Source organism: Chironomus tepperi, unplaced genomic scaffold (assembly GCF_022539635.2).
Source record: "Chironomus tepperi strain 1889 unplaced genomic scaffold, CSIRO-AGI_Ctep_v1 contig_127, whole genome shotgun sequence".
In the NCBI taxonomy this organism is placed as follows: domain Eukaryota; kingdom Metazoa; phylum Arthropoda; class Insecta; order Diptera; family Chironomidae; genus Chironomus; species Chironomus tepperi.
In genome coordinates, this window is record NW_027226249.1 from 88,735 (window position 1) to 104,301 (window position 15,567).

Genomic DNA, 15,567 nt, shown 5'->3' on the forward strand with positions numbered 1-15,567 from the left:
TTCTACTGAATAAGCCTCAACTCCGTTAAATTATCGCAACAGCCAACAGCTCATAAAAAAAGAGCTTTAATCATGCGCTAATGTGGTGCAAAATAATCTCAATTTAACACTTTTTAATGCCCAAGTTTATGAAAAAAATATTCACTTATGTCTTATAAAGAATGTGGTCATGTGAGGCCACATATGTGGGAAGTAAATTACAATTGCACGCAAAAACTTTCAATTTTCATTCATCGGCTCCAATTTGACTGATAATGTGGTGAAAATTATGGCAAAAAAAATCTACTTTGATGAGGACCGCGACTGCAAAATGAGACTTTAGTCATCATTAATTAATTCCATTGTTGTTGCCAGCTTGATGTGCATGACCATAAATAGCAAACAAGTTAAATAACTATTATGGAACTAAAAGCTATCGCTTTTATTGTCACAAAATATCCAAATAAGCTTGCCATGCACAGAAGTTCAATGGATTTTTGTGCTACCAAATAGAATCTTAAGCAGGAATATCAACACTTGCTTATTCGTTGAGCATGACGAGGTTGAAATTAATAATTTTATTCGTGTCGATTCTTGTTGTTTTGTTTACGTTTTGAATGAATTGATGACGATTTTTTGTTATGAATGGAAAGAGAATGGGTTTGTGGAATGTTGGCATTTATGGTTTCTCTTTTGAAGTTGTCAACAAGTGGATAGGTTCGACTTTATGGAAAACCTAGCTATGTGCATTTGGACGCCTATCTAGGGATCAATGTAGGAATATTCTACTTAAGATTCGTGTAAGATCTGAAGGCCTGCATTCCCTGCGTTTTATATTACTTACTTACTTACTTACTTACTAGAATCATGCTCAGACTTGGAGCCTCGGTTATTACAAACAGTCTTCTATCTGACTATGTTACTTACCACATCACAAAGCTTGTACAGAGCAGAGGTCTGGGTTTTAGATTAGCAGGCCTTTAGTATTTGACTGCACTTTATAGTCCGTCCAAGGCTGCAGGTTTGCTTTATTGTCTGCAGCTTTGTCATTTTAGGATGAACCCTAATCTCAAGTAATCACCCAGTGAACTTCTAAGCCATGTCCATGCCCATGTGACACGAAGTGTTGAACCACATATTTCGGCGTCAAAATAGATCGAAATATACTGTCAAGTTGCCGTCAGCACAACCATGCCAACACGGTGTCTTAGTGAACATTACATGCTAAACGGCATAGTTAAGCCCGAGAGAAAGGTACTAATTACTTACTTCGCTGACGGTAGAGATCAACATTGCTTCATGACCTCAGATGACGCCTAAAACTGGCTCTATCGCTGGATTCCGTTTGACTTTGCCAAAACCAAATACCAAATACAAAAGAGACAGGAACACCTTAATATACTTCAAAATAAAACTAAATTTCCTTTCAAAATGTGACAAATTTGATGATTTATTCAGATTCTTATTAATTTTGAATTTTTCTCATGAATTTCAAGCTATAAACCCTATCGGGCCAAGAGACCGCTTTTAGGTACCATAGTAGTCTTTCGGCACCATGAAAGCATACTCTATGCCTGTTAGGGAAACCTACACCAATTTAAGTTGTTTTTGCTATTTCAAGGTCACCATCCAGCACCTCTAATGAACACTACAATCTGCTTTTAGTGAGTTGTTGAGACAGCAATATGGACTTGTGGAATTATTAGAACAGCAATAAGGACTTGTTGAGTTATTGATACAACAATAAGGACTTGATGATCCATTGTCACAACAATAAGGAAGTTCTTTGCCATTTTCACATCCACCTGTGGCTGGACCAACGCTACAATCTGGTTCCATTGAGTCATTACCGCAGCAATAGGGACTTAATGAGTCATTGAGACAGCAGTAAGGACTGGATGAGTCATTGTCGCAACAATAGGGTGGTGTCTTGCCATTTTCGCATTCCCCTTCCTTGACCCCAATTGAACAATCTGGATTTTCAGAATTATTTCCACAGCAGTAAGGACTTGTCGAGTTATTGAGACAGCAGTAAGGACTTGATGAGTCGTTGTCACAGCAATAAGGCGGTGTCTTGCCATTTTCACATTCCCCGGCTAGGACCCCAATAGTACAGTCTGCTCGTTCGGAATTATTCTCACAACAATAAGGACTTGTTGAGTTATTTTCACAACAGTAGGGGCTTGATGATCCATTTTCACATCCACCTGCGACTTGTTCGACTTGCTCGATACCACAATCAGGTTTGTCAGAATCATTGGCACAACAGTAGGGACTTAAGGATTCATTGGCACAACAGTATGGGCTTAATGAGTCATTTTCGCAACAATATGGCGGTGTCTTGCCATTTTCGCATCCTCCTGCAACGTCACCAATAGTACAATCTGGCTTATCAGAGCCATTGTCACAACAATATTGACTTGTCGAGTTATTAAGACAGCAGAAAGGGCTAATGGAATCGTTTTCACAGCAATATGGCGGCGTCTTTCCATTCTCACATTCACCAGCAAGAACCCCCATAGAACAGTCTTTTTTTAGTGAACCATTTTCACAGCAAAATGGACTAGTTGAGTTGTTGGCACAACAATAGGGACTTGTCGAACCATTTTCGCAACAATATGGCGGTGACTTGCCGTTCTCGCATCCTGCTATGATATCTCCAATGCTACAATCTTCTCTTTCGGAGTCATTAGCACAACAGAAAGGACTTAGTGAGTCATTGTCACAGCAGTAAGGACTTTTTGACCCATTATCACAACAGTAAGGGCTTGATGATCCATTGTCACAGCAGTAAGGTGGGATTTTGCCGTTGTCACATGCTCCTGTGGATTAAAAGATTTGTGGAATTAAGAGATTGGTTTATTATGGATGGTAAATTAGTTGTAGCAAAAGAGAAAGTGGGATGTAGGAATTGACTGATTTCTCTTAATGTGTTTATTTCTAAGAATGTAGTTACAAAAGCTCAGAAGATTATTTAAGGCTCTTTAGGTCCCTAGATTCGAAGTGGCTCGGTGGCGGAATGGTTAAGTACGGAATGGTGTACTTTTTCGAATCACATGTAGTGGAATCGCGGCTCACAGCCTCCCATTGAAGGCTACATGCAGTAATGTCATCAAAGAAGTGGATCGGATTCCAATATAAACTGTAGGTCTAGGATTGAGCGAGAGATCTGGCGAATCCTCACTCGTTAAGCTATCAATAGCCATGAAACGCATATAAACGCGCAGCTTTAAATGGGCCTAAAGGTCTGAACAGCTAATGTTTATTTTTTTAGGCCCCTAGATGCTAGGATTCATAGTGCACCCTTTTTAAGTGACAGCTTTATATAAATCTCAGAATATAGGTATATATTGGGAATATGGTGCACTAGGGTTCACTAGTAAGCGCATCAAGCATGTATTAAGGTCACTTAAGAATGTCCCTGAGGTATTCATATTGTTGAGGGGTATAGTAGGTGCATAATAGAAATCATACTGGGAATTGTCTAGACTTTAGTTCATGATCTGACCTAAAAACCTGAGAACAGAACCATTACTTAGCGTCATGCACAAGACTTGCTAATTTTGGAGTTCCCCAATTGATAAAATCAAGAAATCAACTCAACACTGCCGGTTTATTACTTAACAGTTAATAAACTAGTATTCCACGTACTCATACTGCCATACTCTCCAACACATAGTTACATATATAGTTGTATTTTCAATACTAACCTCTCCTAAATCTCGACTTTTTCACATGCACTTGTTTCGTTCTTAATGATACATTACTACCAAATTCTATTGCTGAAACAAAAACAATAAAAACTGCACATAGAATTAAGATTTTCATAATTTTTTTTCTATTATTTTATATTTAACTTGTTGACTGCCAAGAGTCAACATATACACTGTTAAAAATAGTCTTAATGTGTATTGCTTTTATAACTTTTTTTTAAAAAAGTTTATCATGAATAAACGAGAGAGAAATTTTTATACAAACAAGAAAATAAAGATATTTAACCTTTAACGAGGTGACCAGGAGAGAAAGTTGTAAGAACTTTCGATTTTTAATGACAATCTTCAACTTTTTAACGGTTTTTTAAATTTTAAATAATTTTGATTTTTAAAAATTTCAATGTCGATGGTCACCCTAAGATTAACTGTTATTTTATCATGTTGTCGTTGTATTTATGACAGCAAATGTTTTCTAGAAACTCAGTTTAATTATTTTAATTTATTCAAAGTTAAGTGATTTATTTAATTATAGACAGGGCTGTATTGAATAAAAATGTCCAACAAATGTTGTTGTTTAGTGATTTTCTTCTTCTTCATTCATTGATTTATTGGATTTTCTGATTCATAACTCGACAATGCTTGTCAACCAATTTAAGTGATCAGTGATTTTAACGAAAATATCCTAAAATTCAGCCTTAATTAAAATCAAACTTAGCAAATAAATTGCAAATAAACTCACAGGTTTCCCACCATTGCAATCTGTTTGTGACGCGATTCCTACTAACCCAGTTGGCCTTACAAGGGGTCCACCGACATCTGTTGTACATGCGCCACTTGACGTCTCAATAACACAGTAGAATTCACTCATATAATCTCTTTGGTCAATTATAATTCTGGATCTGGAATAAGTGTCATTTGTGAAACAACTTTCTGGATGTACTACATTGACTGATGAATATTGAAGTATTTCGGAACTTGGACCTTGTTTTTCATCTTTTGCTCCCCAACCTGCAATCTTTGGAAGGGAAAGGTTATGGATATTAAGTGGTTATGTCTGGATAAAATATGGTGGAGAAAAGGCATCGGTGATTCTGGCTCTAGACACGATAAGATGAAATTTGACCATCAGGTCAACAAGGTTTTGACTTAAGCCTAGACTCAAAATGGCATGGTATCGGATTTCAGGTCTTTTATACGCCGTGAGCTTTTCGGGGTTGGTATAATACCAATTGTCAAATTATCGGGTTTCGCGACTCGACCTTGATACTGACCGGAATGAAATTTATATAAATCAGTGAGGCATTTCGCCAATAGTAAAAATATCTTTGAAATATTGCCTTTCTTGTGCAATTATTGAATTAATTCATTCAAGATTGCTGTAAAAACGACTTTCGTATTACCACTAGAATTCTCAAGTAATACGTCATGACGATGACGTTGTAGAAGCAACATACCTCGCTCGGCATTAAAAACCAGAATAAATACTTACAATTCCTTCAAACTTGTCATTCTGTCTGAATGTGTCAATGAAAATTGGAGCAATTGAACCAAAATAAATTCGACATCTAGGAACATTTTTTACTGCTTCAACCAAAGCTAAACTGAAGAAAGATTCAGAATCATTAATGATTATTATTTCTAAAATCAAGTACAGTATGCACATTGAGAGCTTAGAACCAGTTCAAGACAACGTGTTAAGTCTCTGTAAAGCAATACTCACTTATAAGCGAAATTCCTGGGCGCAAATTCAGGATGAACATGCAATGCTTTTCCATGAGTAGTCCAACCAGGAGGCTCAAGCTTATTTCCAATATTAACAATTCCCATATGCAACTCTACGTCATACGGAGTCTTAAAATTCGACACAACTGTAGCTGCCGTCAATACAAATTTCGGACTAATCAATGCTCCACCACCAACATGCTTAGATGAATTTCTATATCGGATTGATACCACGTACGGAAATTGCCGTAATTCCGCTTTCTGGCCTCTCAAAATTCTTCTTAAAGAACCTTTTGGCTGTGACTCAACATCAAATGAATTGAATAGAATCACGAAGATTATTAATAATATTTTTATTCTTGGCATTTTTTCGTGGACTTCCTAATTGAAGTATTGACAAGAAAATAAAAGAATTTGCACAATTTAAACTCGAACAATAGCTGCAGTTCTTATTTAAAGCTCCAGCAGTTTTAAAATATTACAAAAAAGTTCTTTTTGTACTGTTTATTTTCCAAACTCAGTCAAGGCACATTTTAAGGCATTAAAATTCTCATTTAACCATTAAGTTTCATATTGAAGCATTAATATTGTTGAATTATTAAGCTGACACAGCTCATGTATGAATTAGTCAGTCTTCTTTGAGTAAATAAATGAATAATGTCTTTAATTCAATTCTTCAGCATCAATTAAGTGTAAATATTCAAGTTAATTTTGGATTTTTAATCAGCTTTTAATGACCAATTAAGAAGATTTGATTAGATGTATGCTTGAATAACAGTTAATGGATGATCTTATCATGTGAACAACACAAAGGAGTTCGAATGAAGTCTAAAAGGAGGCTTAATGGCTGCTAACTGCGTATAGCTTCTAAATAGCTTCTTAATAGATCCTTACCCTTGATATGATTATAGAACGTTCACTATTCTTTTGTATGGATAACCTTAATAATGCATTTACAAAAAATCTGGGAATTATTTAAGGCTCTATGGTCTCTTTGGTCCGGTATCTAAGAAAACATAGGATACACTACCTTAATGACAGTTTTATAGGTTAAACCTCACAATAAAGATCAAGGGTATGGAGCTCTAGGGTTCACTAGTAAATGTATCAAGCATTCATAAAGGAGCAATTAAGGACGGCTCTATACTATAGAGAGAGTGAGTGTATTTCGAGGGGTCTAGTAGGTGCATGATAGCACTCATAAGGGAAATTGTCTAATCTTTATTTTATATCCTGACTTAAAAAACTTGAGAACAGAACCTTTACTTAGCGTTATCCAAGATTACACCCCAAGATTAAATAAACTCAATTTAATTATTTTAATTTATTCAAAGTTAAGTGTTTTATTTAATTATAGACAGGACCGTATTTAATAAAATTATCCAACATATGTTGTTGTTTAGTGATTTTCTTCTGCTTCATTCATTGATTTATTGGATTTTCTGATTCATAACGCGACAATACTATTCAACCAATTTAGGTGATCAGTGATTTTAACGAAAATATCCTAAAAGACAACCTTAATTAAAGTCAAGCTTAAATTTAATTTATCATAAATAAACTCACAGGTTTCCCACCATTGCAACTTGTTTGTGATGCGATTCCTACTAACCCAGTTGGCCTTACAAGGGGTCCACCGACATCTGTTGTACATGCGCCATTTGACGTATCAATAACACAGTAGAACTTACTCATACAAAGAGTTTGGTTATTTATAACGCTGGATCTGGATAAAGTGTCGTTTGTGAAACAATTCTCTGGATATACTGCATTGACTGATGAATATTGAAGTGTTTCGGAACTTGGACCTTGTTTTTCATCTTTTGCTCCCCAACCTGCAATCTTTTAAAGGAAAGGGTATGGATATTAAGTGGTTATGTCTCGAAAGCACACGATGAAAAAAGACAGAAAAGGTAGTCTGAAGGAGAGTGACTCTGGCTGCAGGCAAAATTAGATTAGAAGCATTTAAAAGCCTTGCTGATCAAAAAAGCAAGTTGCTTGGTTCAAATTTGTTATGGCAACCCGAAAGTCGTGGGTTAAAAACCATTCATTGTCCTTTTTCGGAAGTTTCGATAATTCGACTACTTAATGTACGAGATCAAGCCATGATTGGGTCATCTGCAACCTTCGATTAAGGAACGAGTCAGGAATTTGAAGTGTAGCGGGAGGAATAGGGACGAGAGCTACAAGATTACCTTTCGATTAGAACGGACCAGAAAGTATCAGTCACGCCCAGGGGTTGAAGTTGATCACTTTTTTTCAATAAATTTCTTGATCGGTGAAAAAAAATTCAATGAAAAATTTGTCGATCAAAAATCGATAAAAAAATTTGACGAAAAAATTTGTCGACAAATTTACCGAAACATTTTTTTTTATCGAAAAATTTATTTTTTTACCGATTTTTTTCAAAAAAATTGTTTGTTTACATTTTTTAGTGAGATAATTAGTAAAGTAATATTAAGGCATATTTAACTGGAACAATTGTGAATAATAAGGAAAAGAGGAAGTTTTTTGTTCGAATTTTAAGTAAAAAAGGAAAATTTGTTGATTTTGAAGTTTTGTGTTGGAAGTAAAGGCTGAAGATGGAATTAAACAGTTTAAGTAAGCATAATAAATTGAAAAATAATCAATCTAATCGTAAGGAAAGTGTTTTTGTAAGAAAATTCAGTAATTCCGTACTTTGTCTGGATTTTTTTGGCTGGATTTAATACATTTATTTAGTAAAAGCCAGAAAATTACATCTAAGAAATCGCAGCCTTCCACAATTCAGCATTTCATATTCACAACTTTAAAAAATTTTCAGTAAATTTTTTGTCGATCAATAAATTTTTCATGTAATTTTTAATCGACAAATTTTTAACCTGATTTATTGATGAAAAATTTGTCGAAAAAATTTCCTGTGTATTTTTTTGATCGATAAATTTTTCGGTAAATTTTTTTTCAAATTTTGACCGTTATTTTTTATCGATCAAATCGACTTCAATCCCTGGTCACGCCCACAGAAGATTTAAACGAGAGCCTAAGTTTATTCGAAACCTAGATTTGAAAATTATGTCTAAATATGCTTGATTCTACATAAAAATATTATTTCATGAATCAGAATAAACCAGATTGCTGTTAAGACATGACTTTGTAAAGACAGAATGCCTCGTACCTTATTAAAAATCTAAATAAATACTTACAATTCCTTCAAACTTGTCATTCTGTCTGAATGTGTCGATGTAAATTGGAGCAATGGAGCCAAAATAAATTCGACATCTAGGAACATTTTTTACTGCTTCAACCAAAGCTAAACTGAAGAAAGATTCAGAATCAATAATGATTAATTTTTCTAAAATCAAGTAAAGTATGCACATTGAGAGCTTAGAACTAGTTCAAGGCAACGGGTTAAGTCTCTGTAAAGCAATACTCACTTATAAGCGAAATTCCTGGGCGCAAATTCAGGATGAACATGCAATGCTTTTCCATGAGTAGTCCAACCTGGAGGCTCAAGCTTATTTCCAATATTAACAATTCCCATATGCAACTCAACGTCATACGGAGTCTTAAAATTCGACACAACTGTAGCTGCAGTCAACACAAATTTCGGACTAATCAATGCTCCACCACCAACATGCTTAGATGAATTTCTATATCGGATTGAGACCATGTACGGAAATTGCCGTAATTCCGCTTTCTGACCTCTCAAAATTCTTCTTAAAGAACCTTTTGGCTGTGACTCAACATCAGATGAATTGAATAGAATCACGAAGATTATTAATAATATTTTTATTCTTAGCATTTTCGTGGACTTCCTAATTGAAGTATCGACAAGTAAATAAAATAATTTGCACAATTTAAACTCGAACAATAGCTGCAGTTTTTAGTTAAAGCTCCAGCAATTTTAAAATATTACAAAAAAAGTTCTTTTTGTACTGTTTATTTTCCAAACTCAGTCAAGGCACATTTCAAGGCATTAAAATTCTCATTTAACCATTAAGTTTCATATTGAAGCATTAATATTGTTGAATTATTAAGCTGACACTGCTCATATATGAATTAGTCAGTCTTCTTTGAGCAAATAAATGAATAATGTCTTTAATTCAATTCTTCAGCATCATTATCTCAATTAAGTGTAAATATTCGAGTTAATTTTGGATTTTTAATCAGCTATTAATGGCTAATTAAGAAGATTTGATTGGATTTATGTTTGGATAACAGTTAATGGATGGATCTTATCATGTGAACGATACAAAGGAGTCAAAATGAAATCCATAAGAAGCATTAATGAACTCTCAACTACGTGTAGCTTCTGAATGGCTCCTAGAGTCTAATTGTTAACCTTGGTCTGACTATAGAGCTAATCGAGGGAAACAGGAGTTATTGAAAGACAAGGGCTCAATTTGGGGGTCTCAAGAGCTTACTCTAGTCAACTATACTAGTTGAACATGCTGGCTAATGAGCTCTCAATTTACTTTGATCTTTAAAGTCCTTGTTCTTAAGAGAGGAGTTGTTGACCCTCAAGAGTTCAACTCTGGGGTCTCATGAGCTCTACTTTATACTTACTACATGGCCATGTTGGCAATTGAGCTTCCAACTTACTATGTTCTTGAAATCACGCTCTTTGCCTCCTGAGAATCATACTTAACAAAAGATGATAATTCATTTGAAGGGCACAGCCAGCTCAAACCATAACTACAGAATGGCACGATAAACACAACAACAAAAGTCCACAGCATCTTTAAAGTCATTAACGACAAAAAAACAATCATAAAAAATTATGCTTAAAAAAAAGTCCCTTCAAGCAGTTTGCGGCTTCACTTTAACTCATAAACACAGTCAATCAAAAAAGAGTATGAAAAAAGACAATGAGATAGACGGAAAAGTAAATGAAATGCGGCATTTACCTTGAAAATTTACTTCCTTCATGGTCATCTATGGAACTCTTGTCATAAATTCTCATTCTTAATTAAATTAAAATTAGCAAGTCCAAAAAAGTCATTGAATAGATTTTTTAGAATTTAGATATGGACAGAGATAGGAGCTAGGCGTTGACGTTCTTATTGAGTTTCGCATGCGTAATGAATTAATTAACGCAATTTTTAGATTGGCATACATAAATGGATGTCGAGGTTCTTTGACTTGTTAATTGGATTTGCGTGAAATTGTTGAGAAATTGATGCTGCTGTAAATTTGTTGAAATTAGAGCTTGTTGGGTGCTGGGTTCCTTGTGGGGATAATTTGTTGGATTTTTGAGTTTTGGGGGCTTGAGATTAGCAATAAATATTCAGGAAAGGACACAAAATACCTAAAAATTCGACATCAATCCACAAAATCCACCTAAAATCCCCCTAAGGACTCCCCCTACCACACCACATCCAACAATTCTACCAGCTGTCATCACCATTGCAATTCACAATACATTACGTAACAAATCAGCATCATTGCATGCACATGCTGCATAATAATATTACGATTTATTTCAAGATTCATGCAATGGCAATTATGATCTGTATCTACAATGAGGAGATAAATGTCTTTGCGACTTGAATTTAACTTCATAATTTTATTTTTTGTTGCCATCATTTACTTCTGAATGAAGAATTTTGTTGCATGTTAAATTATGAAATTGCATGACTTCTTGTATTTTGTCGCTGCTTATTTTCTTCTTTCTCATATTTTTTTCTAGCTAATATGACGACAAAAAATTGCTTTCTTCACCTCAGCTCGTTTTGAATTCATCAAAGATTCATTATTGTTGTGTATTCTTGCCGCAAGTTGGTGTGAGAGGGTGAGGAGCTGTAGATGATCGAGTTTTGTGTTTGTAAGATTTTGTTGAGAATTTCTGAAGCAAATGAATGGACTTTAGAGCGATTAATGAATTTTTAGTTGAGTTCCTGAATTAAAGTTAGCAGGATCCTGAATAGGACTTTGGGATGGCTTTCAAAATACAAAAAGACACCAAAAGTTCAAAAAGACACCTTCATCGGGGTCCGGACTCTAAAATAAAGTAAAAATTGAACTTTAATGGAGACTGGACAGCTATGGAAACCTGCCAACTCTGTCCTGAAATGTTCTTAAGGAGGATTTCTTAATTTTTATATTCACACCGTTTTTTGCGGTTATTATAGGATTTTTAGAACAATTAATGCGATGAAGCGTTATTCCATCCCGGTCTCATATCGGTTCCATCATAGTCTCATTCCGGTCTCATCTCAGTCTTATTTCAGTCCCATCTCAGTCCCATCTCAGTCCCATCTCAGTCCCATCTCAGTCCCGTCTCAGTCCCGTCTCAGTCCCATCTCAGTCCCATCTCAGTCCCATCTCAGTCCCATCTCAGTCCCGTCTCAGTCCCGTCTCAGTCCCATCTCAGTCCCATCTCAGTCCCATCTCAGTCCCATCTCAGTCCCATCTCAGTCCCATCTCAGTCCCGTCTCAGTCCCATCTCAGTCCCATCTCAGTCCCATCTCAGTCCCATCTCAGTCCCATCTCAGTCCCATCTCAGTCCCATCTCAGTCCCATCTCAGTCCCATCTCAGTCCCATCTCAGTCCCATCTCAGTCCCATCTCAGTCCCATCTCAGTCCCATCTCAGTCCCATCTCAGTCCCATCTCAGTCCCATCTCAGTCCCATCTCAGTCCCGTCTCAGTCCCGTCTCAGTCCCATCTCAGTCCCATCTCAGTCCCGTCTCAGTCCCGTCTCAGTCCCGTCTCAGTCCCGCCTCAGTCCCGTCTCAATCCCATCTCAGTCTCGTCTTGGTCCCGTTCTAAGTTTCCAGTCCTAAAAGTCTTCCAGGATCAGAATTTTGAGAAAGAAATTGCCAAGAAAGCTGCTGAATTTTTAGAGCAATTTTTAAAATTTCAGCATATTTCTGAATTTCCAAAGCAGTTCTTAAGGCTTTCTATACAAAATTCAACATAAATCCACAATAGCTGCACACCCCATCATAACCTAATGTCAATGCTATACAAACGTCATTCACCATCAAAAATGCACAAGGCGGAAACATGCAAAGTCACAGAGTAGAGTATTAAAGTGTGTGTTTATGTAGATCATGTATCATAGATATGCTCATGCTCACTATAATAATATTGATGCGCATTGTTGATGACTTTAAATATCTTGAATCTCACGATCATGTTGATGATTCACAATTTTTTTTTATTCTCTATTATTCTTGATCCGAGCAGATTTAATTGAAATTTCGTATAAATTGCTTTGCTTAGTCTATGCTGTGTAGCTGTATGTTACTTAACATTTTCGTAATCTTCTTTTACCTTTCATTTCGCTTTTTTTGTTTTGTTCTTTCTTTTCTTCACTCGACTGCTCTTTTTGTAATAATCAATGCCATTATATTGTAGTCAATATGTCTGTTTAGGTCAACGATATTCATCGATCTTGGATATTGTGCTTAACATGATGACCTTAATCTATTTATGTGTCGATTAATTTTATCTCTTTTGAATGATGCAGGAAGTTGCAGAATAGACAAATTTTTGGGAATAATTTTTTTGGATGATAATTATTGAGTTTGGTAATAAGTTTGATGGCTATGAAGGTTTGGCTAATAAGTCAAGGGAATTTGATTTGATATCTTCCCTATTTTGGACTGTTATGTCGTTGAATGATGTTGATTTTATTATGAAACTGGTGGAAATTATTGATTTAATTGGATATGATTATATTTGTAGTAATAATAGGCATTCGTACCTTAAAGTATTTTTTTTCGGTTGCTGATTTGAGCAATATTGAGCCCTAATAGGCAAAGAGCATGCTAGCAGTTAATATACTAGATCGGCATGATCGTGAGTGTTGCGTACAGCTTACTCCGCTCTTGGGAGCAAACTATGTGTCTGCTTGGGGAAGAGACTTAATCATCCAAATTAACGAACCTTAATGATTATCAGAAACCCTACATGAGTACCACAAATTGGTAAATCAGTCATAAATTCGGTACCAGACCGACCTGACTCTGATTAAGTTCTAGAATTGGCTTAAATCCAGGCGTGTGTAACTGAACCATGATTTTGGATCGATTAGTCTGTTTCTACTTTTCAGACTACCTTATTCTACCTCAACACTCTCTAAATACGCTTTAATATCCACAAAAATAATTCCCTTCTATATCCCACAAGATCATCTTCTTCAATCAATTTCATTCTTTCTATCTTTCTCTTTTTGATTGACTTGACTGATGTTTTGCCTCCACACATTTTATTTACATTTCACATGAGAATATTTGCTTAATATTATTTAAAAATACATTTATTTTAATCATCTTCTCATGCAACTCAACTGGCGTGCAATGAAATGATTTACTGGATTTAATATTGGGAGAAAAGTCATTAGATTTTGATGAGAGATTGATATTTGGAAGTAATATGGGAATGAATGGGGGAATTTGGGATAGAATTTTTGAGTAATTTTTAGTGATTAGAGTAATATTAGAGCGATAATGACCTATTTTTAGATTTATGATTTCAGATCACTGGCATGTAATCGCTACTATAAGTCGGGACAGTTACAAGGTGGTTTGGAGGGTCAAAACTGAAATCAAAGGAGAAGTGGGGTTAGATTTCAAATCAGTTGAATTCAATTCAGATTAGCTGAATAAGCCCCTGCTAACTAGAACGTTAAGCAGAACAAGAAGTCGACTTCGAACTTTGCGTTAAATAGTAACTATTGAGCCTGCTATTGAGCTAGTTCATGTGAATCCATCATGGATTTTACGAATGTAACCCTACACAAAATGATCAGAACATGGTCCTGAAAGCACACTGCCTAGAAGTTCCTAAACATCTAGACACAGCCCATTCTGACTCTGAAACTAGACCAAATTCGATGAAATCCGGTCAGAAATCTGAGTCAAGTCTGCCTGATGTCTGATTTTTGGCCATTTCTATACCGTGTCCCTTCAGGATGCTTACTGATGAACGTTGAGTTCAGTTTAGCACTCACTTGGTGCCAGCATAGTGCCATTTGTGCTTTTCTAATAGAAATTAGCAAAAATCCAGTTTTCAATGGTTTGGCTAATAAAGTAAGTAACTCTACGTTAAGAATCTTTAAATCATCAATTTAAGATCATAATCTTGAGTATGCTTATCTAATTCAGACAGCTTATAACAGTTCCGGAATGATTAAACCCCAATTCAAAATCACATAGAAATCACACTCCACAATTACCACATCTCACCTGTTGAATTATCCTACAATTGTTAACTGCAAAAATCATGTATTTTGTAACATTAATTTACATGTGAACATTGAGTATGCAAATAATAATTTTGAGTAGTTCAAGAGGTTAATTATTACACTTTTGTCAGACTTGTTAAAACTTGATTGTTTACAAAAACATTTGCAAAAAACATGTCCAACAATGCCATTTTTAACCTTTCCTTTTTTGATTCCTTTTCGTCTTCAAGATTTCTATTTAAATATTTTTATAACGATAAATATGTGTCAAAATTATGCTCAATTCAAGATGATAAATGAGATATTATGAAATAATATTTGCAAAAAATGAGATATAATCGATAATTGTAATAAATGGAATGATTAGATAATAAATAACATGAATGCTGGGCTTTTGATTGCAATCAGACACAAAATAAAGATCAAAGATTTTTTAACAATTTTGGGACATCGCAAAAATCGAAAGTTTTTGTCGATTCAACTGTAAATATGAAAATTATGATGCACTGCAGGTCGACTGTACTTTCATTTTTTCTTTATTATTGAGTTAATTTTTATTAAATTTAAATCGGATTTGTACAAATTGGTTGGTCAATGACAAATTGAGGCAATTGGTGGTCTTATCAGGAATGCCTTCGAGGAATTTTCAATAAAAAGCTTGTTATAATAAGTTGGAAACTCGAAATAATTAATTAAAAACATTCATGATAATTTCTGCATGATAATTTAATGTAAAAGTTAAAAGTAAGCCGATTTTGAAGGTCAGTCGAGTTCTTGACTCGTGATCAGCAATGGAAGTTAAAATTACTTTTTTATTATTTCATGTTTTGATAATGAATTTTTAAAATTGACCTAATTAAAAATTAATTTATTTATATCAAGGTCTTTTGCAGAGTCTTTTAGTTGTTAAGTTCAGTGAGCTCTGCAAGGTGAAGAGGCAAGAAATAGATAAGAGGCCGTTCACTAATTACGTTACGCAAAAA

General features: G+C 35.0%; 3 protein-coding genes across 3 annotated transcripts; all 3 read right to left on the bottom strand.

The window, feature by feature from the left end:
- Positions 1–1,398: 1,398 nt before the first annotated feature.
- Positions 1,399–3,852, bottom strand: LOC139087540 (keratin-associated protein 10-2-like). The gene is made up of 2 exons (XM_070636375.1): positions 3,690–3,852; positions 1,399–2,801 (listed from the first exon to the last, which is right to left on the bottom strand). The coding sequence occupies exons 1-2, from the start codon at positions 3,805–3,807 to the stop codon at positions 1,618–1,620; spliced, it is 1,302 nt and encodes a 433-aa protein (XP_070492476.1). The 5' UTR covers positions 3,808–3,852; the 3' UTR covers positions 1,399–1,617.
- A 462-nt stretch (positions 3,853–4,314) lies between these two features.
- Positions 4,315–5,780, bottom strand: LOC139087544 (transmembrane protease serine 12-like). Its single transcript, XM_070636377.1, has 4 exons — positions 5,413–5,780; positions 5,182–5,293; positions 4,492–4,707; positions 4,315–4,374 (listed from the first exon to the last, which is right to left on the bottom strand). The coding sequence occupies exons 1-4, from the start codon at positions 5,778–5,780 to the stop codon at positions 4,315–4,317; spliced, it is 756 nt and encodes a 251-aa protein (XP_070492478.1).
- Positions 5,781–6,781: 1,001 nt separating this feature from the next.
- Positions 6,782–9,195, bottom strand: LOC139087545 (chymotrypsin-2-like). Its single transcript, XM_070636378.1, has 4 exons — positions 8,828–9,195; positions 8,597–8,708; positions 6,981–7,256; positions 6,782–6,921 (listed from the first exon to the last, which is right to left on the bottom strand). The coding sequence occupies exons 1-4, from the start codon at positions 9,193–9,195 to the stop codon at positions 6,862–6,864; spliced, it is 816 nt and encodes a 271-aa protein (XP_070492479.1). The 3' UTR covers positions 6,782–6,861.
- Positions 9,196–15,567: the final 6,372 nt, after the last annotated feature.